The 23,566-nt window shown below is 51.1% G+C and overlaps 1 protein-coding gene across 5 annotated transcripts in view; it reads left to right on the top strand.

The window, feature by feature from the left end:
• Positions 1-23,566, top strand: part of DPP6 (dipeptidyl peptidase like 6) — a gene marked incomplete at its 5' end in the record, with an annotated part of 869,135 nt that overhangs the window by 813,675 nt on the left and 31,894 nt on the right. For all 5 annotated transcript variants that reach the window (XM_080819089.1, XM_080819091.1, XM_080819088.1 and 2 more), the window contains one exon: positions 23,127-23,174. In XM_080819089.1, the coding sequence (XP_080675215.1) occupies positions 23,127-23,174 (48 nt within the window). The remainder of the gene's footprint in view (positions 1-23,126; positions 23,175-23,566) is intronic.

A 23,566-nucleotide genomic window follows, 5' to 3' on the forward strand; every position in this document is an offset into this window, starting at 1 on the left:
AGGAGAAGATAGCTCCAGATCCCTCCATGTGGCCCAGAGCTGATGCTGGTTCACACCCAGTCCTTCAGTGCACATCGAAGTAGGTGCACACTCTTATACTCTGGCCCGATGTAAGCATCAAATATGCTCTTCCACTGACGTTAATTCAAGTAATTGTAAGTAATAGTGTCAGAGCTGGAAAAATAATAAATACTCTGCATCCTTATTGACAAACTGTATTATTAACTTCAAACATATAGGGTGATTTCAGTCCCCTACAACAAGATTTTGAAAGGGAAAAGCACATGGTTTGCTTCCACAAGCTACCCAATCCTCTAGACGTCTCTTACACTGGGTTTCCAAGGCACTGACCTGAGCTGCCCTTTTTAATTTTGAGTTTGTCCACGTGAATGTGGGGAGCCAGGCTGTGGGCTCCTTGGAGCATCGCTGCTGTGTCTGTGAGAAAGAACAGCTGTTCAGCCTCGCAGACATTTGGAGCTACTCCCTCTGAGGCTGTGGGTACCCAGAGCAAGGAGAGGGATTCTCAGGGCAGGTTAAATCGTTAGTATAATTTACATGAGTTCTTTGGGAGATGTTAACTGAACACTAAATGCTGCCAGACCCCAAGCAGATCCCTCAGCGGGAGCCCTGTTGCTCCTCCTCAGTAATAGCCGAACAAGTATCTCCCTTGCGGCAGAAACTTCTCACTTTCCCACCGGACACTTCTCCAACACCAGACAAGTGTCTGAGCTGGGCCAGTACCAGGGGACAGGGCACTTCAGACAAAATAAAAAGTCTTTCCTGAAAATGCGCTCCTTGAAATGTCCATTCAGTACAATTGTCACAGCTCTGTGACCCGCACTCCCCTTCCACGCCCACTGCCCTGACTCCAGCGAGTTGAGAGCCTGCACCCGTCAAGTGTCCTTCAAGCTCTCTCTCCCACCAGCCACTTCGCTCTGGACCGCCACATCACATCTCCTAAAGTGTAGTTTTCTTCAGAATGGCTTCCCGAACACATACATTTCTCTCTTTTCTACAGTAAGTGGTGAAAGACACAGAAAATGAAAAAAAATAAATGGCACCAGTGGGTCATCAAGAAGGGGGACACCAGCAGACAAAACGTTGAAGAATTTATGGAAAGTAAAAAGAAATAGATCACGTCGAGAGTGAAAGCCAGACTAGGATGCATAGCACAATTCATGAAGGACATGATTACCCAATAAGTAAATAAGTAAATAAATAAATAAAATCAACAAAACTAAAAGACAACCTGCAGAATGGGAGATGTTTGCAAATGACATATGCAATAAAGGGCCAGTATCTAAAATATGTAAAAAACTGCTACAACACCCAAAAAACAACTAGTTAAAAATGGGCAGAAGACATGAACATTTTTTCCAAAGAAGACATCCAGGTGGCCAATGGACATGTGACAGAACGTTTAACATCATTCATCCTCTGGGAAATACCAACAAAACTACAATGAGCATCCCTTCACACCTGTCAGGGCAGCTCAAATCAAAGACACAAGAAACAACCAGTGTTGGTGAGGATGAGGAGGAAAAGGAACACTCGCGCACTGTCGGTGGGAATGCGGGCTGAGGCAGCCACTATGAAAACCAGAATGAAAGTTCTTCAAAAAATTAAAAATAGAATTACCAAATGATCCAGTCATTCCACTTCTTGGTACTTACCAAGAGCATTCAAAAACACTAATTGGAAAGGACCCATGCACCCATGCGTTTACTGCAGCATTATCTACAATGGCCGAATTACAGACGCAGTCCAAGGGTCCGTGGACAGAGGGATGGGTAAAGCGCTTTCGGTGGGTATGTACGGTGGAGTACTAAAGAATTGAAAAAGAATGAAATCCTGCCATTTGCAATGACGCGGATGGATCTAGAGAGTACGATGAAATAAGTGAGTCAGAGAAAGACAAATGACATATGATTTCACATCTTTGTGGAATTTAAGAAACAAAACAAATGAACAAAGAGACAAATGAAAGAGACAGAATGAAAATAAAGGCAAAGCGAGAAACTGACCCACAGAGAACACACCGATGTCACAGGGGTCGGGACGGGGCATGGGGGAAACAGGTGAAGGGAATGAAGAGTGACTCGTCTTGATGAGCAGCGAACACTGTAGGGAACCGTGGAACCACCGCGTCATGCACATGAAACTAATGCAACACTGCGTGTTAACTGCTCCAGGATTACAATTAAAAGCTAAATTAAAAGGGTAAACTGACTCAACAGAATGTATGCCCTCCCCTAAATCGTTTTAGTTTAAAAGAAAAACTGAACAGAGGAATCAATCATTATTCCCTGGTTTTCCAGGGAAGCGCAGATGATGCCTGACAAAGATCCGTGGAGGCCCGATAATCATTTTCAGAGCCTTTTCCTTCATTCTCTAAAGCGTCCTTGTTCGGGCAACGTTATGAACAGAATCCCACCGGTCAGTAATCTGGACACCCAGCGGCGTCGCCCCGAGGACCACAACTGTACAGAGACGAGCACGCCAAGAAATCTTGAGAGCGATGGATACCAGTTCCGAGAAATGCATCTGCCGTGTGGAGGTTCTGGGAGAGACTGGAAAGAATTAAAGGGGGGAATAAGCCAAGATATACTAGAAGAAAATCCCGCCGAGCACTGAATCATTAGAGGAGAGAAGTATTGGACGTCTTACAAGAATGTGAGGAAGGAGCTGACGTTAGTCCCTCTGAGTGAAACTTGACGATTCAAAGGTTCAAAACTACGTAAGGTTACAGGGAGGGGCACTATGGAGGGTTTTTTCTTTTCTTTTTTCTTTCCTTTTCTCCTTTTATTTTAAATACTTAGGGTAGCATCAGACGTCTCCGCTTCAAAGCAACAGCCGGGAAACAGTGGAACAAGTTCTGTAAGAGACCGCTGATGGAAAATGATTTGTTACTTTTGTCCCGTCCCTGCTGAGCTCTTGTTCATGAAATGGGCAGGAAAAGGAACTTGGGGGAAAGCTGGGCACAGCCAAGGACGCCCTCCACAGAGCAAAGAGGCAGTGCACGTGGGAGGGGGAGGGAATGCTTGCAGACCACACACCTGACCAGGTGTTCAAGTCCCAAGTGAGTGTGGGCTGTGAGCCACGCCCCCACCCCTAACAAGGCGGCTGGAGAGCTCCGAGGGAGGCAGATGCCCCCCCCCCATCGGTAGGTCCCCAGAGCACACACTTGACGTTCTACCCTGTTTCCTGGATTTCTCTCCTTTGTTTTAATCTTTATTTTTACATCGTTCTGCTTTTCCCACCTATCCCTTTTAAGCCAGTTTTATTTTATCTCTGCATTTATATCTTCTCTGCCTTAAATCCCGTTTGCCCCAGACCCAGGGCAGAAAGAACATCATCTATGAGAGGGGGCGGCTGACCAACTGACCGGCAGACAGAACGCCACCCTGCTCGGCCGGCTCTGGTGACAGCCTGTGGTGGGTCCCGACTCGGCCCCGCCCACCCATTGTCAAGTGCCACGTTAAAGGAACCTCGATAGACAAAACAGATCAAAACACGGTCTCGTTGGCATTATAATCCTTTATTTGTTTGGAAGAGTAGCACGGGCTTTCCAGGTCAATCCGAGAACACGGGGAGACCGCTTCGGTGAATGGTAAATTTGGAAATGATAAATTCGAGAATGCGGGTCATTCTTGCACCCACCAGCTTCCGCGTCCCGAAATTCCAGCCACGTCTCACAGAGCCGCCGCCCCCGCTGCTCTCCTCTTGGAAAGCCGCTGCTGGAATGGATGCCTGGGATGTTCCTAATGTTCGTTCAAAGCCCATAAAACCATTTGCCTGCCTCTTCTCAGCCTGTCAGATGCCTGCAACCTCCGGTGTCCAAGCCCGTGAACTTTCTCTGACCCCCTCTCTTTCTCCTTCGTCTGAGAGCACTCGTGGCCTCTTTTAGGCTGTTGTGTCTTATACCTTCCCTCCTGGACCCTAAGCTCCCCGAAGTCAGGACCTGTTTCATTGGCGTCTACGCAGCCAGGCTATCGTAGACGGGCTGTGGAGTTGATACAGGTGCGCTCCCTGAGCCCAGCCGCCACGGGGACGCCACCGCGTGTGCAGGAGGCGCGCAGGCGGGCGCACAGGCGGGCGCAAGCCCTCACGGGCTGGAGCCCATGGAAGTGCCCCTCCCCCCCCCCTCCCAGCTCATCTCTGCCCGCATCTCCTTCGCCTGTACCAACCCCCTTGGCACTCTCTGTTCCCGTACCCTGCCTCAGTTTCCCCTTAGCACATCTCTTAAAGGAATGAACAAAAGCCACACCAAACTGCTACGCTTAGAGGCCAACATAGACTGAGTTTGAAATCAGAATCATACTCTAGAACTTCCCAGAAAAGAACTCATGTGCCCTTTTTAAAATGTTATGAAAGCTACGTGTCATGATGTGGAAAGTCAAAATATTCTATTATTTCCTGCCATTGCTCATGAAAGTACGCCTGCAGGATATGAAAGTGCAAGCGTCGATTTCCTTTTTTAGGCAGAAATGTTGGAAACAGTGAAAGAGGATCCCAAGCAAGAAAGATGTGAGCATGCAATTTTACATCCTCTCTGTAACACGCAGTAGATGGTCTGAACGAATTCCAAGGGGATAGAGGCTTTGTTTGGCGGACTTGACATGCTTCTTCAGAGAGAAGCCCTGGGGCCCGTGGAGGAGGTTTCAGGGAGTTGGGTCGGCACGGGACGCAAGGAAAAGCCATGGAGGGTTGTAAGCTCTGTTCTAAGGTTCTAGCTGTGTGTGCCCTGCCTGTCCACACAGTAACGGCGGAAGGCCCTACCAGAGTTCTCCAGGCAGAAACTAGGTGGGCAGTGACGGCGATGTCCTAGGAGGCTTCCTTTGGGCTCTTGGGGACTCTGTGGCCTCATATTCTCGCCATCATAAGCGTGTGGGATTGTTCTTTTTCCAGACTGACGTAGTAGAGAAGCTTCAGGGAACATGCCTGCGCCCAGGCGGACTGGGCACCTTCTCCAGACATCGGGTATCTCCGGCCACGTGCGACGGTGCTTATCTTAACATGAAAAAACTTCACACGCTGAGCGATCCCAAGTACACTGTGAATCCCAGCTCATCTCTGAAGTCAAAATTCAGGATGGGGTCAATTTTACGGAGTTGTCCTTTTTGGAAACGTGGTGATTGTCAGCTAATGGGATATGACATCTTCGAGACTCATTAGCAGCCAGCAAGTCCCAGGAGGTCACACCGTGGCCGTCCGGGGTAAGCTGGCTTTGCTGCCTCTGCTTCCCCACGCCTTGGACAGGATGTGACTTCAGCTCTCTGATCATGTCAGGGTGTCATTTCATAGTCTGGATTTTTTTTTAAAGAAGATACTCAGACAAAGTCAATTTTATTTTTCCACTCCATGGCTATTTGTGAAAAGCTTGTTTTCTAGATGGAGATAAGAAGGCATTAGCTCCGGACCAAAAGAATCCTTACCTTAAACCACACTGCTGGCCTATGTTGACCCCCAGCGAAATATCCATCCCTCTCTCCTACCCAGGTTCCCATAGTAGATGAGGTTTGGGTTTAAACCAGGGAACATGACTTGCCTAGCAGAGATGAGTTACAAGTATTCGATTGGAAATATGTACCTGGCCCTCAACAAAAGTTTCCATCCTAGATAAGACCTAAAAAGAATCGATCCCAAGCTTAATTATTGATGCTAAGGGAAAAGAAGAGGAATAGTGGAGAAGAGACGCTTGTCCAGCCCTGAGTTCCCGCTTCTCCCCTTCCTCACTGTTGGAGAACACTAGCACGCGCAGATGCTCGGTGGCGTGGGGACAGAAAGTCCGTGAGTGAACCCCACGTTGCAGATTATAGTGGGGAGCGCGGGTCTTTAGGGCGCTGGAGAGAACCCCCCGGACTGAGAGGAACAGCTCCCCCCTCAGCTCCAGCCAGTCGCCACCATTCAGAAGCGGATTTCTGGATCTTACAGTGTTTCAACAGAGCTTCAAAACCCATATTTTTATACAAAAATCGAATTTCCAAATGTTGAAAACCAACTACAATTTGAAACACGTTCCTTTTGGCTAAGTAGAGCATGAGCAGGCCAGAGCTGAACCACAGGTGACCGTCCGCGACGTCTGCTCGAAGCAGCACACCAGGTTGCCAAGGGGAGTTTCTTACCAATTCTTGGTCCCAATTATGAGCTCCTCCTTGGTTATCACTGAATAACCAAAGCTTAAATAGCCGGGAGGAGCCATAAGAGAAGTGGGTGTGTTTCTGTCTCAAGGATCCAACCCTGGACACTCATGAATCCATGAGACTTTCTAAAACTGATCTGTAGGAATATTTCAAAGGTGTCGGTACTTATCCCATACTGTCCAGCATGGTTGAATAAGGCAGCTTCCTATTAATAAATTCTTCCCGTTACACCATGCCATAAACTGTCTTCAAAGCTGTAAGGCTGTTTATCACTCATCCTGTTGGCTGTAAATTTATCTTTCTTGGCTGCTTCAGGGAGCTCTTGGACACCATCGGTGTCTGCCGTCATTGGCTTGAACCATTGGTCCACGGGAGGAAGAACGTTCTCACAAAACGTAGTGCGGTGATTGTGAATTCCACTTTCCTTGCTCTGTTGTTGAGGAAACCAAGGCACAGAGCTGTTGATGACTTAGGGAAACCACCCAGCCAGTCAGTAGTAGCAGCAGCACCAGACCCCACGCCATGTGGCCGCCATGTTGGTGCTTCTGTGAACACTTCTTCCCCCGTGGGTCCCGCTAAACATAACGGCCGCCCATCGAAAGTTTTGTGTGCTTGGCGCCTGGTACCCAGTGAAAGAACAAGAGGCAAACCTGGAAGATTTACTAAGGAAAAAGGTGACAGACAAAGCTCAAAAGTCACATTTTTATTCTCGTAAGTTCTGTCCGTGTCATGCACACCAGCTCTGCAGCTTCAGACGCGGGATGGCTCACGTTTGTGTGAGAATCTAGAGGATGTGGTTTGAGCCACTTGTCCTACTACCACAAGGAGATTTGCAGGCTAATAATGAGCCAAGGAGAGACCAACAGTTAGGAGTTTAGCCCATACCCAGCATGTAAATAAATGCACACTCATTCTAAGAGCGGGAAACTACAAATCATCATGTAAATCACGGGTGATGCCACCCCCCTACGTAGCACACTCAGGACCGTGCGAAGTTCAGTACATCGAACGTAGCACAACCGTGGTCTTCTTCAATGTTGTCCGACAACAAAAAAGCCAAAATGGCAGCAGAAAATGAGGCAGGGCAGGGAGGATTGAAAAATGGATTTGAAAAAGCAGAAGTTCTTACAAAGCGCTCTTTTCAGAAAATGTGGTGCTGAGTAAGTCGGCAACTTTTTTCTCTCCAAGGAGACAAAGTAGGATCATCCAGTTTTCTTAAAATAGCCACATTCAAAGAAAAATGAGCAGAGACACCTGGCTAAATGTTACATCTGCTTTCACTTCCATTACTTTTTTCCCCAGGAGAGGGTATTAGATCATGTTAGACAGCCATTGGCTGAAGATACGGCACTGTAACCACATTTTTAAAAGCCACCTATTTTATCCTCTGTGGCTGCCAGTCCGTACGTGGACATGAAGATAGGGAACCCACAGACACAGAGTAACACCCATCCTGCCTGTTTCCTTCTCAGCAGACTCATTGAAATGTCAGGGAGAAGCCCCGTTCGCCCCCCGCCTCATTGCCCTAAGACAGGTTCAGACTTTCACCTCCCTCCTCCGTCCAGTTCAATTATTGAGCAGCTGCTGTATACCTCTAGGTGCTAAGGAATCAAAGAATTGAACAGAGGTCCTGCCTTGAGGGTCTCGTGTTGAGGGGGGGAATGTCATTGCATGCGATCGGTGCTGTTACCGAGATGTATGCAGGGGGTTGGGAGAACGGGGAAAATCCTCTCTGTGCTAGGAATTTTGCTGTGTGTGAATAAGGCATCGTCCTTGACCTCAGGGAAGTCACAGATGTGTGGTGAGACTCTGCCTAACAAAACTTCATAGATTCAGGCCCTAGAGGTTGCTCTAAGGGTCCCGGAGTTCACCGTCTCCCTTCTCAGGAGCAGAACCGCTACCCACTCTTACACATGAGACTGTTAACACACTTTAGACATCTTGCCCAAAGCACATAGTTAGGGGCACGGGCAGGGCTAGGATCGGTATTTCTTCCACACCTGAATTCTCCAGGAGCCCGTGGGGACCACTCTTGTGATCTCCCGTGCTCAGGGACAAGCTACCATTTTAGCCGCCGGCTGTCCTCCCGGTGCTTCTCCCGCAGACGCAGATACGGAGCCCTGGTGAGGCTCCGACGCAAGAGGGCGCTGCAGCCCTGCGTCTTAGTACCGGCCTTCCCAGACCTGTGCAGGGTCGGGGCAGAACGGGGCATTTGCCAGTGTCTGCTGCCCCCTCCAGGGGGTAAACCACACCACCTGCAGGGAATCTGTCCCCCAGCCAGAGGGGCCACAGAGACAGAGCGGTCCCAACCGAGAAGTCTCTCTGATGCTCCCGTCGGCCAGATACCGACCACAGGCTAGGCGCGCAAGGGTGAGCAAGACAGGGAGGCGCTGTCAAGCGGCCCAGAGTCTAGGGACCTTAACCACGTCGTGAAACCCATCAAGGGGACCAGCATGGGAAGGGATCCGGCAAGAGCCTCAGCTGGGATGGGCTGCCTCGCCCACGTCATGGGTGTGAACGGGTCCCCGTGCTCCAGGAACCCACTGTCAAGGAGACGGGCATCACCAACAAGAGAACAACAAGGGGCAGAATGTAGCAAATTAGGGAAAGATGATAAAAGCTGTAGGTGGCCAAGAAGGAAGGAGTTTGGTAATTGGTAAAAATGGGGAGGGAAAATGGCAGGTGTTCCTTCACCAAGGAGGAAGCTACAGCAGTGACTTCCTTGCGCCTTGGCTGCCTTGTCTATAAAATTGAGATAATTACAGTACCTGCCTGGTAGAGTGATCAGAAACCTTAAATTATTTATTATTCATAAAGTACTCCTAGTAGGACCTAGTAGCAGTAGTGGTGATGATGTTATTGTTCTTCATCATGGAGGATGTTGTTGGTGACGGTGATGGTGACTACAGTGTTATCGATGACTGTGATGATGGTGCTGATGGCGATGTGACTATGGTGATGATGACTTTGTTGTTGAGGACGGTGCTATGATGAGAATGGTCCTGTTATTCATTGCTGATGATGTTATTGTTGATGATAATGATGACAGGGTTATTGCTGTCATCCATCATTGATGATGTTATTGTTGGTAACGATGACAGGGTTATTGATGATTATGATGACGTTGATGATGGGGATGTGATTATGATGGGGTTGATGACAATGATTCTGTTATTCATTGCTGATGTTATTGTTGATGATAATGATGACAGGGTTATTGATTATGATGATGACAGTGTGTTGATGAGGACGGTGCTGCTGCTGCTGCTGATGTTGATGATGGTGACGGTGATGATATCGCTGTTGTCGTTGTTGTTGTTGCCCTAGCTCTGACTCACACCTGAGAGGTGGAGCCTTCAACTATTGTCACCTTTTCCCTAGAGTGAGAAGTACTTTCACCTCTTATTTCTGATGACTGGTGATGTGAATTTACATAGAGATCAGTTACTAATAGCTATTGTTCCTATTTTGTGCAAAAATTGGGCCAAAATGACCAAACTTTATCATGGAATGTGTAAAGATACATATTTACTTTCTGAGTATACAAAGAAGTTGGTCGTGGCCTTCATGGTTAGCTGAAGTGGATACTGAAGATCTGGGCCAGGATCTGGACCTTTCTAGATAGTGTGGAAGATGACCACATCTTCATGCAGAGGACAAGAGGAAGTCTGTCCTCAGAGCACTCAGTCCAGATAGACCAAATCGAAATGAAATGAAGGAACAGACCGATGATGAATCTTACTTTGCCTGGGCAGGCAGACCACCACATCCCCAGATCTTAAGCGTAACATCAAACCTCTCTCCCTTGAATTCCCAGCTGCTACCAGGGGATGTTTACGTTACTAATAATTATTAATAACAGCTTTCATCCATTTCACGTTCGCATTGGCCAAGAACTGCAAAGAAGGTCAACTTCATTTAGTCCTTACAAACGGCATAGCTGTCCACATTTTATGTGTGAGGAGACCAGATCCCAGAAACCAAGGACACGTGGTTTTACGTAGGTGAGCTCAGGCAAGATGAAGTTATGCTCTTACCTAAGAAGTAAAGTTTAATGCATTTATTGCCCAAATGATCCTGATTTGTAGGCCTGGGAACAGAAGAGTCCCTTTGAACTTTCATGTGACTTGGAGCCCTTGTCTGTAATCACTGCAGATTCTAATGGGAGTGAGCACGGGATACTTGCCACAGGCACAAGCGCTCAGAGGAAGTCTGCTCTGCTGGTGACCTGCGTCTGTGCTGTACGTCTTTGGCTTAGGGGTATCTCACAGTTTAGCCAAGGACGTGTATATGGGAAAGTTTCTCTGGGGGAGGGGAAGAAGGGAATGTCTTACGCAAACTGGGTCAGTGTGTACCATATGTGGCTTTTCTGACCACAGAGTAAGACCTACCTCTAGGTCCCTGCCGTGGGTTGAATTGTGTCCCCCACACCCCAAGCCCACTCCCCAAATAATATATTGAAGTCCTAACTCCCAGTACTTCAGAATGTGACTTTATCTGGAAATAGGATTGCTACCTATGTAATTAATGGAGATGAAGTCATTCTGGAATAAGGTGGGTCCTTAATCCAATAGCTGGTCTCTTGTAAGAGGAGGGAAAGAGACAGACACGCAGGACAGAAGGTGCCGTGTGACAACAAAGGCAGTTGGACCAAGATGCAGAAGGGACTGCTGGTCACCACCAGAGGTGGAAGGACCCTCCCGGGCAGGTTTCACAGGGGGCCTGGCCGTGCTGACACCTGCCTGTCTCAGACTCCCAGCCTCCAGACCATGAGGCAGCAAATTCTGTTGTCCTAAGCCTGCCAGATGTTGGAATTCCATTATGGCAGCCCTGGAAAACTGACACAGTCCCCAGCAGGGGCTCCTCCAAACCCTCCCTCAACCACTTAAAACCCCACTCCAACTTACGACCTTAGAGCAGTGGTTCTCCGAGAGTAGCGCACGGGCTTGGCTACACGTGCAGATTCACAGGCCCCATTGCAGCCTATGGAACGGGAGACTCGGGAGTGACTCCCCCTCCCAACGTCGCCTCTGTCTGTCCAGGTCCTCCTGGCAATCTTGGTACAGCTGGAGTTCGGTAGAGCGTGTGCGAAACACCATCTCCTTGCTTCCAAGATAGACTTCTCACACTCTTGGTTTTTCTGAGCTCAGCAGGCATCTTACCATCTCTGCACGATCTCATTCACATCCGGGGTCCATCTTGCAGCCACGGGCGTCTCAGAATCCACCAAAAATAGTACCCAACATCCATCCCCAGCGCCTGCTACTGTCTTGTTGAAGAAGCTACAGCGGAGGTAGAAGTGACCCCTGGTGCTTGTGTCCTGGGCAGCGGGAGGGTGACGAGCACCCTGAGACACACCGCGACCTTCGGAAATGCGTCGTCTGTGATGCTCCGGGGCAGCCTGAGGCCCGGCCTCTGGGTCCCACCGCTACTTAGTTACCATGAGCTTCACTTGCACCGCTTCTGTCGGCCTTTCGGGAGCTCTCGAGGCTTGGCTTCTGAGATGCCCCCCTCACTTAGAGAGGGGCCCCCGGCCGAGGGAAGGCGTGCGTTTGGTTGACTTGTTTTCTTCTGTCTTCTGGAAGTATTTCCCCATGAAGCATGCCGACTCCAGCTCCCCCGTCCCAGCCCACTCGGGGAACTGAGGCTTCAGATAAAAATAGTATGCGGTTAGGGGGCTGGCATTTAAGAGAGAACATCTGTTCTGTCACACTTTAACAACACGGCTGCTAAAGCAGGAGAAAATTAATTAAAAGTGTCACTCATGTGGCTGTTCAAATTACATTTGCACTTCTTCTCCACAGAGCATTCATGTATGTGCCATGAAGTATTTTGTTGTGGTGTTCTCCATCATTAATTCTGCTTAAATTACTCTAAATTGCTCAGTGACATGACAAAAATGAGAAAATTGGGGGGAAGAGGTTTTATTTTCATAGAGTTTTTAAAGCATGAGTTTTAGTAAAACACTGTGGGTTGGTGTGGACAGTACACACACATACACACATGTAAGAACATGCATGTGCATACGATCACACGCACGAGTACACGTGCATATGTGCTGGTATGCGCACATGTACATACATACAGGTGCACACACGTTCACACATAAATGTTCATGCATGCATGTGCGCACACTCATGCGTACATGTACATGCAAGCAGGTGCACACATACGCACACACTCACATGCACAAGTACACATGCATATGTGCTGGTGCGCACACACTCACACATGTTCATGCATGTGGGTGCTCGCACATACGTGTACATGCAAGCAGATGCACGCGCACAAGTACACGTGCATGCATGCTGGTGCACATACATCTGTGTGTTCATACATGCAGGTGCACGCACATGCACATGCATGTCCTTACGTGCGGGTGTGCGCACTGGCACATACATGTCCATACACACAGATGCACACACATGCACACACGTGCCTACCTGCAGGTACACACACATGCTCACATACACACATGGACACACTTGCATACACATGGATGCACACACTCGCACGTGCATCCACACATGTGCACAAATTTCCTCTTTCTGTACAAGTATCACTGCCCTTTCCCTTCTCTCCCCAGTGCTGGTGAGGTTTTCTGGAACAGCGCTTACCCAAGTACCAGCATCTGTGTGCGCTTCTTTTTCTCACTTCTTCTCCCACTATTTCCATCCCAAAGCAGAGACTTTAATATTTACATTCGCACAGGATCCCCCAAGAAATTTGTTCATTTGTTTTTAAAAGCGTTTAGTCATGGCTCCTTTAACCGGGAGCTCAGTGTGCCGAGCTCCCGCCGTCCCTGCGCCCCAGGGCTGGGGGTTTAGTTTGCGGAGATGGTACATGTCCGCGAAGACAAGAATTCGAGGAGGAGGTGGTGAGACAAATGCAGTAAAACAATCATTAAGTGATTCAGAGCACTAAGGGCTCCTGGCTGGAGGGTGTCGGGAGCACTTGCAGAAGCACTGAACGGTGCGGCAGAAGGAAGTGTAAAGATCCACAAATCCCAGCCTTTCCTAATGTGCTGTAAGCTGCGGAGCCCTTCCTTCAAAAGGAGACTCCGTGGGATACGAGCATAGAAGGAGCAGCCCTCAGAGGCTCCAGGCGCTTCCCTTGAAAACCTCTGCTCCCGTTCTGTTGCCTCATCTCGCAGATTAAATGAACGCGGGGGCAGAAAGGTTAAGTCCTAAGAAGCGTCCACTTGAAGGAAATACAGATCAGCTCTAACGAGAGCCCGTGAGCAACAGCGAGGGCGGTGTGTTTGCCTCACTTACGAGGACAATCTGGAGGTATTTCTATGCAAGACGCCGGCCTGCCACAGACACTGAATAATCGTGAATGTGTTCTGATGAGAGCACCCCGCCTGGAAGCCTCTCGAAGCCCCAGGAATACGGTCTTGCTGTGACAGACGCCTAAGAATTCCACGGCCCTGTCCTTGCCGGGAGGCTCAGCTGCTGACCGTCGAGCAGTCGACAAGCTTGCGATACCTTCGTGACAGAATTTAGCTCTAGATTATCTTTGGTACTTTCTAGAAACCAAAGCTGGTCTTTCAAACAGGTAACCGGCAACTGTGAGGTTATCAAAAGAACGTGGCACAGCCACGGCACTTCCTCCGCCCAACTTTGCAGGTCCCCAAGGGACACATTCCATTGACGGATTCTGTATCTGTCATTTAACCAGCAGATAGCCACTGGCCACTAACTGTGGGTAAGACACTGCACATCTCCTGTGTGGGATACAAAGCTGCGTGTAAGAGAATTTCCTAAGTGCCAAGTAGTCAAGAAGAGATTGGGCATAAGTATACCGTGGGTGCTCCGATTAGAACGCCATCTGAGGGATGCCTGGGGGGCTCAGTCAGTTGAACATCTGCCTTTGGCTCAGGTCATGATCCCGGGGTCTTGGGATCGAGCCCCGCATGGGCCTCCCTGCTCAGTGGGGGGGTCTGCTTCTCCCTCTCTCTCTGCCCCTCCTCCCCGCTCATGCACGCATGCTTGCTCACTCTCTCAAATAAATAAATAAAAATCTTTTTAAAAAAGAGAGAGATCTGAGCTTTGGCTGAAATTCATCACAGTACTTCTGGAATCACAGATGACGAATATTGGCATCGGTGAGGGACGTGGCGGTACCCGGAGCCATGGTGGGGATCCGGACGCAACCATGCTCGGCACAAATGCAACAGCCGCTGTACGTTGCGTCATTTCTCCTGTAGTTTGCCTGATGCGGCAAACAGGCAAAGCTGAGCTCCTTCCTTCATACTGTGGATTCTGTGAATTATGCCGAACCTCGCAAACCTTTGCCCTGGCTGATGCCCACAGGGTGGGATGCTGTGTCTTCAGCACAGACAATTCCTGAAACCTAAAGTTTTACAAATCAACAGCCCCAAGACACTTGCCGATTTTTGAGCCCTTGTCACCAGCCCTGAGTGTCACTCGGGTCCTAGAGCAAGAGGTTAAGCGCCACCGTACAAAGTTAACATGACATTTCTCGCCATTGTTGGTGAGTATGTAAAACCGCGCACTGACGTCTGAACCCTGCTGAGTGACGCCCCTTAGGCTGCCCCGTGGAAGTGGGGTCTCATCCAGGGTCCCTGCACGAGGCCAGAGCCCCCCTCCCGCCCACCCCGCCAGCGGCAGAGACCCTCAGTGCTCCTGAGAGGCAGGGGGACGTGACACCACTGTGTGCACGCTGTGGGTTTCGCCTGCTTGCACAGGGTCTGTCCCACAAATGTCCCCCGAGGAGGAGGAGGAGGAGAGGGATGAAGGCGAGCACAGCTGCTGTGAATTTTTGTTTGTTTGTTTCTTCTGATGACGCTTCTTTTTCCGGTTTTGTGTCCTTAATTACTTCATTTCTATCTGTAATCGTCCCTCTCCCCCCATCCGGTCAAGCAGGTGTAAATTCACATTCTGACGTGAATGGCGCCGAAAGCCAGAAATGCAGAAACGGTGATTTTCTATTTTGCAAGGCTGTTGTGTAATTCGGATCTTTTCCTTGTGTGATTTGAATGCCCGGCCCCCGGCGGCAGGGACTTGAAGGTTCAAAACTACCATCCGTGTTGGTTGTGAATCTGCTCGCTTCCCTTCACTTCTGTCTCCTCGGGAACAAGACTCGTGTGGGAGTCAGAGATCTAACTTGAGTCAAATGGTCTCTGGCACAAACCAGGGTTTTGAAGAAGCCCGACGTTGATTTTGCCGCCGTCGTGTCTTTGGAAGCCAAGGCTGAGCAAACGGCACTAGCTGTCTCCGCCGTGAGCGCGGTTCCGCACCCGGCTCCGGACACCGGTGCTCTCAGCGCGTCTTCCGAGGGTCCACCGGCCGTGAGACAGGCTTCCCCGCCAAGGACTTCAGAAATGTCAGGACAGGACACGGAGAATCACAGTCAGTGTTTTTACGCTATGCGTGGGTGTCCGTGCAGACGCGTACGCGGCAGGAGTGGAGGAGTGTGTAAGCGTGAGCGGGAGGCAGTAGACACGCACGTACGGAGCTGGATGTTTGATGTGACGCCTCCATGCAGAGAGGAGTTTGGGGTGAAACATAACGGGGTGGTTTCGGAAGCATGTCCCAGGTCCTAGACGAGCCCGGACAGGCCACATACCAGAAGGGCCGGTTGAGAAGGAGCAGGGGAGGGACCCTAACTCCCTTCTGCCTTCCTCGGCTTCCGCTTCGGGCTGCAGACTGACGCCCCTTCTCGGCACAGGGCACAGGTCTCACTGCCCCCTGCCGCGCGTCCCCGTCTGCATTTCAGACGGAGGCTCCAGGGGTGCAGTTTCCATCTCCCGAATGGGGTGCGCCGGTCTCACGGCGCGCTGGGAGGCTGAGGCGGGGTCCCTTCGGCAGCCAGCACGGCGCCGGGCAGAGAGAAGGACCCCCAGAGCGCTGGCAGCAGCCTCCCCCCAGAGCAGTCCTCGACACCCCCGTATTCCGCACGGGGGACCCTGAGAGGGAAAGTAACGGGGCAGCGCGGCCACCAGAGCAGACCGCCTGGCCCCGTCCGCCCTTGGGGGAGTGAGTGCGCTGACTTCCCAGCCCGCACTTCCGCCCGCCGCGCTCGCTGTGTGGCCTCGAAGCCTACGTCTGCGCGTATCCGTCTTCCCTGCTGGACCCTGAGGCCCCGACAGCGAGTACTTTGTCTGCTCTGGCTGCTTCCCCGGGACCCGGCAGTGTGCCTGGCGCATCAGCGGCGTCTCTGTGTATGTTTGTTGACTGGAGTTACAGGCAAAGGAGAAAGAAAGCAGGAGCGGGAGTCGTCAGCAGAGTCGCAGCGGATCAGGTCCTGAAAGGCTCTGCGGCCCGTAGAGCAGAAAGCCAGGCTTTGCGGATTTCCGCACAACGCTCTGCGCGCGGTAACAGAGCGGCGGTGCCTTGCAGACACGGAAGAGCAAAGAGCTTCCTCCGGTACCGAGCAACTCTGCTTTGTACGCTAGCTGCTGGGTGTGCGTTAGATTTTTTTGGAAGACAAGGAAAGAAAGCCAGCTTAAAATCTCAGTGAAGGCCCTCCAAAGGCTCGTTAGTAAAAGCATTCTTGTTTAAAACGGGCTCAGGGGGTCCCGCCTTTACTCACAGGCTCTCGCAGAATGCCGTGCATGTGCTCCTGTGTTTGGCACGTCCCTTCTTTTCTTAGAGGCGTCTGAGGCGAACTCCAAGCCCGGACTGATCGAAGTGTCACAAGGTTTAAATATCCCAAATGAAGACTCTCCTGCGTGTTCTCTATCTCATATGAGAAAATTCTTTGTAATATAGGTGCTTTCCTACGTCCTCCCCAATTTTCAGGAGCCTCGCCGTCATAGAAACCTGAAAACCATTTGGGTAATCTTTTTTTTTTTTAAGATTTTATTTATTTATTTGACAGACAGAGATCACAAGTAGGCAGAGAGGCAGGCAGAGAGAGATAGAGGAGGAAGCAGGCTCCCTGCTGAGCGGAGAGCCGGATGAGGGTCTCAATCCCACGATACTGGGATCATGACCTGAACCAAAGGCAGAGGCTTAAACCCACTGAGCCACCCAGGCGCCCCACCATTTGGGTAATCTTAAAACCCACCCCTGGCTGTGTTTCTAGACCACCTGGCCAAGGGAGCCAGCATGCAGGAGGCTGGAGGAAGAGAAGGGTTTCCTGGGTCCCAGATGGCCGCCGGCCCAGGGGCACGGGCTCCCGGAGGAGGAGCTGACCTTCGGACGGGATCTGGAAGGTTGGATGGGATTTGGTTAGAATCGATAGGTTTAAATTAAACATAGGGGCTGATTTTTAATTTTTGTGTCCTCTTTAAATGTAATTTTTGTCTGTTTTGTGTCCACTTGGCTGCTCTGTAGAATATTCTGTACTAAGATACAGTGACTGTGGCATGGCCGTGACAAGGCTCTCGAGGGAAAGAACACAGTTCAGACGCGGTAGACAGAGACAGCTGCCCTTGGCACTGAGAGAAACGGTGGGGCAGGCGATTGGCCAAGTGTCCGCAGGGGACGAGAACCTGCATTATAAAACCTAGGGACACAGGATGCTCTCAAGAGACCCTTAGACCCTTCCTTTGCTGCCTTGACGGGTCATGGCCAAGGTTTCCGTTCGTTAGCCGTGACTCTATCAGCAAACATCTTGTGTACCGCGCTGACTCCCAGACTCTGAACCGGCCCTGGGGGGACACAGACTGCCGCCCAAGGATTTCAGAGGGAGTGTATGTGTGTCTGTCCGTCTGCTGTTCACCGCGGGCATGGTGGGAATGTGATAGCATTTTTATTTTATTTATTTGAGAGAGAGCATGAGAGGAAACAGGGGGAGAGGCACAGAGGAGAAGTGGGCTTGCCGCCGAGCAGGGAGCCGGATGCGGGGCTCGATCCCAGGACCCCGGGATCATGACCTGAGCCGAAGCCAGATGCTTCGCCAACTGAGCCCCCCAGACGCCCAAGAGCAATTGCATTTTTAAACTCACAATTCAGTGTGACAGTTGCTACCTTTGGTGCTAAGGGCACTTTTCGGAGTGACAATTAGAAAAAACACAGGAGAAGCACCTGCGACAGCAGTCAGAGCTAAATTCTTAAATAGCGTGGGGACGAGCAGCAGTGTGACTGCAGCCAGCAGAGGTCACAGTACACACAATCACACCCACACATACACCATCACACCCAGAGTCACACACCATCACACCCACATACACACAGTCACACCCCACAGTCGCACACAGTCACACCCCACAGTTACACACCATCACACCCCCACACCCACAGTCACACCTCACAGTCACACATCACAGAATTACATCCACAGTCACACCCAGTCACACCCCACAGTCACACACCATCACAGCCACGTACAGTCACACCCACAGACACCATCACAGACACACACCATCACACCCACACACACAGTCACACTCCACAGTCACACACCATCACAGTCACACCCCATAGTCACACACCATCACACCCACAGTCACACCCCACAGTCACATCCCATCACACCCACACAAAACCACAGTCACACCTCACAGTCACACACCAGCACAGAGTTACATCCACAGTCACACCCACAGTCACACACAGTCACACCCCACAGTCACACACAGTCACACCCCACAGTCACACACCGTCACACCCACACACAGTCACACCCACACACACAGCCACACCCACAGTCACACACCATCATAGCCACACACAGTCACACCCACAGACACACACCATCACACCCACACACACAGTCACACTCCACAGTCACACACCATCACACCCACACACACAGTCGGTCACACACCATCACACACACACAGTCACACAATCACACACAGTCACGCCCACAGTCATACGCCATCACACCCACACAAAACCTCACAGTCATACCCATAGTCACACACCATCACACCCACACACACACTCACACTCCATAGTCACACCTATATGCACACAATCACACCCACACCCATACAGTCACACCCACATGCACACAATGCAGATGTGAAATTAGCATGAAAAGATATCCCACTTCACACAAAATTTGACAAATCTAATTCAAGAAATACCCAGATATATTATCTTCCCGTCAGAGTGGAAAAAACAAACATTTTTCAGGTATAATAGATCCCCCCATACACTGTAAGTTAGAAAGCTGCTGGAGATGGTGGACCGCGGTCCCCAGCGTCTCATACATACGCCCATCCCCGGACACCCTCCCCACCACCATGCGACCCCCCAGCTCCCCAGAAGGAGAGCTCCCTCCCGTTCGTTGGCCAGAGGCACGAGAGCCAGTGTGACCGACACGCCCAGATGTATCAGGAGCCCCCGTATGTCTCCCTCACATGCTGGGGTGAGCCAGCATGTCCCAGACGAGGGCTGGAGCAAAGGCGCCGCAGAAGCATAGACCCAGCAGGACTACCCCGGATGCGTTTACCAGGATGTAACATCAGCGAGAAATAAACTTCCACGGTTCGTAAGCACTGAGTGCAGGGGTTTTGTGTTTGAAACCTGCAGCTCATCTGGTGAAAGCTGACCATAAGACCTTTCAACACAGTATTGCCTCGCTGGTAACTCACTCACCTGGCAGAGTTTTCACCACGGGTGTGAGGAGGATGATGGTTTCCCGCAACACCATTTACAGTAACAAAAAACAGAAGGTAGCAGCCTACATTTCCATCAGTAGGGAAGGCACTGAAGAAATGACCATTTGGCCATACAGAGGCATACTATACATCTGTTAGAAATGGTTTCCAGGGGCGCCTGGGTGGCTCAGTGGGTTAAGGCTCTGCCTTTGGCTCAGGTTAAGATCTCAGGGTCCTGGGATCGAGCCCCGCTTTGGGCTCTCTGTTCAGCGGGGAGCCTGCTTCCTCCTCTCTCTCTGCCTGCCTCTCTGCCTACTTGTGATCTCTGCCTGTCAAATAAATAAAATCATTTTTTAAAAAAAGAAAAGGAATGGTTTTGCAGCTTTTAAAAATTCTTTCCATAATTGTACTTTACAGCATCAACCGTTCTGCACGTTGCATTTTCAGGCAGCAGTGTGTTTTCCATTTTGTCCGTGTCGGTAGGTGTGTGATTGCTCACTCGCGTGCCCTCTCATCTTGTCGATGTGAACACCCTGCATGTAAGCCCCCCCAGCCCACGGTTGCCACCCAGAACGGTCTAGGGCAAGCCTCCTCGAGTGCATGTGCAGGGACATGTGCAAGACGGTCCAGCCCTCCAGCTGCCCGGCCGTGCTCAGGTCCCAGAGCTGTGCTGACTCGTGCTGCAAACGCGAGCTCCCACCCGTGTGGCCTTGCCCTCCGGCTCCGTGTTCCACTCTGTGGGGCCTGAGCTAGGGTTATAAACACCACCATGAGCCACAAAGACCTTCTAAGTGTACAGGGGGTGTCAAGTGACAATTGTCCCTGGGAGGGGAGCAGGCTGTGATCAGGAGAGGGAGGACAGCTGCCCTCAAGTCTGTGTTCGATGTTTTATTTAAAAAAAAAAAAAAACAAAACTAAGACAATAGGGTGCAAACTTAAGATTTGATAAAGCTGCCAACTTACATGTCAGTGTTTTTATGTTATCTGACTCTGTTTAGTATGTCTGTTCTCGTGTGCGTGTGACCATACAGGAGCGTCTTTGGACTTTACAGAAGGATTCAGGTCACTTCTGTGAGGCGGGGTCAGCAGGGTGTTGCCCCGTCACTCCTTTCTTTAGTGTTTGCATTCCTTTTAGAAACCTATGTCATGTTCATGAATTTGGAACCCTGAAAAGAAATAAAATAAAACGAAAAAAAAATCGAGGAGGGCTGAGTTTCTGACTGTACGGAGGAGATGAAAGCCTTCACAGTCTCAGAACCTGTGTTTTCTCGTCTGTAAAATACGGTTAGAAGCTACTTTGTAGGGCTGCCGTGAGGATGATGAATTATTCAGGGTCAACCTCCCGCAGAGCGCCTTTACATAGTAGGAGCTAAATAAATAATAATTGTTTACATTATTAATAAAAGTGTAGGATACGCTCTGTTTGCAAATTTACTCACCCTGAAATGTGCAGAGAAAATAGATGTTTCTTTATTTCTCAGTAAGTGATCTGTTCTCCCACATGCGCTCCCCACGGGGAAGGGTGGATCTTCGAGCCGGGAAACTTAGTTTGATTCAATAATTTAAATGCGCAGCCAGCGTCTCAGTCCCTTGCCCTAAGTGCTGTCTCTTCAGATTTAAACACATGGACTCTCAGATCCGTGCCGCCCACCCCCTGGGGAGTCAGCGTCACATTTAGCAAATAAAAATGCAGGCCACCCAATTACATTTCATTCCAGGTAAACAACTTTTTTTTTTTTTTTTTTTTGGTGGTAAGTCCCAAATACTGCGTGGGACATATTCATACTAAAACCAAACAAAACACTGTATTGTTTATCTGAAATTCACATGTAACCAGATACGCTGCATTTCCTTTGGGCGATCCTATCTAATGGGTGAATGGTGGAGGGGGCACGCGGTGGGGGGAGATGAGGCCCCGGGCCTCCCGGGCTTCGGATGTGCACTGGGCAGGGTCTGGGTCCAGTCCCTGGGCTGTGGACAGGCTCTGAGGTCCACGGCTGGTGAGACCCACAGTCTGTCTCTCAGCTTAGCCGGGGCCTGGCCGGACCAACCCCATCCGACGGCTTCTCCGCGGCACGTGCTCTTTGGGCCCCGGAATGGGACCTCCACTCGGTAGCCACCGCAGTGGGGTCGATAAGCCCTCAGAATAGTGGGATCCGTGGCAAGTCCCTGGCTCTCAATGGAGCCACTGGTCATGCGGCGTCAGGGAAGCAGGCACGAAGTTACAATGAGCCCAGGGAAGTTCATCACCAGCCAGCCCTCTCCCCAGACAGTACATGTCCTCCAGCTCAGACGTGGCCGTGAGCTCAGAGTGTCCCCGAGCCCCCAGCCTGAAGCAGAGAGCCCGCAGCGTCCTGGCCACGGTGCCCCCGCCGTGGCCCTTCCTCTCTCTGCCTCCACTGTCCCCAGTCCCCCAGGGCCAAGGGGCAGGCCTCCCCTGCTCCTCCCGGAGGCTCCGTGGCCACTGCTCAGCACACACTCCATGGATATGTCATCAACACCAGCTGTATTCCGGACGCCGGCAGGAGCGGCGGTAGGAAAGACAGCGCTTCTCGGTCTTAGACCCATTGAAGACAAGGACAGTGAGCAAATACAGAAAATCCCCGTCCTAAGGTCCCAGCTTCGTGGAACGGGACCGTGAGCTCTCCAAAGAGGGAGGAAGCGGGGATAGGTAGGGGCTGGCCCCGTGGTCCAGGAGGCTCCCGTCAGGCAGGTGGAGAAGGCATCTCAGCAGAGACTTGAATGAAGGAAACGAGCAAGCGTGCCAGGGTCTGGGGCAGAGGGAGCGGTGGGCGCCCTGCAGAACCTGCCCAGGCCCGGCTGGCTGGGACAGAGTGAATTCGCAAAGGGGGCAGAGCAGAGGTCAGAATGATCGCCTACCTCTAGCATACTTTCACAATGGTCCAGAAAATAATTTGGAAAGTCCCTTTTGCTCCCTGGACGCTCTCCTTGCTCAAGAGACTAAGGACGTTTGACCACGGCCCGAAGCCACAGAGCCCCCTTTGCCCGGAGCCTGCCCTTCCCTCACCCCTCCAGGCACTGGGCTCCCCGACGGCCTCGGAGTCGGGAAGCTGACGTAAGGCAGGGATGGACACATGGCCAGCCCCCCACACAAGAACCCTGCGGGCTGGTCAGTGTTTGCATAGCTCTTCGGGAGGAACCTGTCCAGGACGCCACTGGAGTGTCCTTCCCTCGGACTCGAGGCCCCGTCGGGGATTGGCGTTGGCACTGGAACCGTGGAGCGAGGGGGGAGTGAACCCTGAGATGCTGTTTGGGTATTTCTGCAGTGTGACTATGGGAGTTCGAATCGGGTCCCTTGGGATTACTAAGGGCACGAAGTTAGACAGGCAGGGTCCTGGGCACGCGCGTGTGCAAGCTAGAAGGGAGGCTAGATGCTCCTGTGTTTCGGACGGACTAACGGTCTTCTTCCTCTTTCTTCTCTGGCTTCTTCTCTACCCACTCAGGTCCTGGAGTCCCCACGGTGACAGTGCACAACACGACCGATAAGAGAAGTAAGTGCCTTTTGCTCTTTTCTGGAATCTTCCTGCACCGTGGGAGAAAGGAAGCCCGCGTTCTGGGGCAGAATCCAGCCACATGCTCCTATTTGGTGACACAGATGGCGCTGTCCTAGCGGTTCAGAGCTACCCCCACAATGGCCAGTGTTGGTCGGTGTGGTGGGCGGTCAGAGCCACGAAGCCAAAAGATGAGCTGAGGCCCGGAGGCCACTGCAGCCGTGCATGGCCCCGTCCGCACCCCAGGCTCTGCAGCCTGGCCCTCCACGGGGGGGTCAAGGCTCCACGGGCTCTTGGAGGTTCCTCTGCCCTTGTGGGTGGGGGACACCTTTACGGCACGAGGGCCCTTCCCTGGGGGACCTCCCAGCACATTTTTGCTTGAAGGGACCCCA

This window comes from Martes martes, assembly GCF_963455335.1.
Source record: "Martes martes genome assembly, chromosome: 11".
Lineage (NCBI taxonomy): Eukaryota > Metazoa > Chordata > Mammalia > Carnivora > Mustelidae > Martes > Martes martes.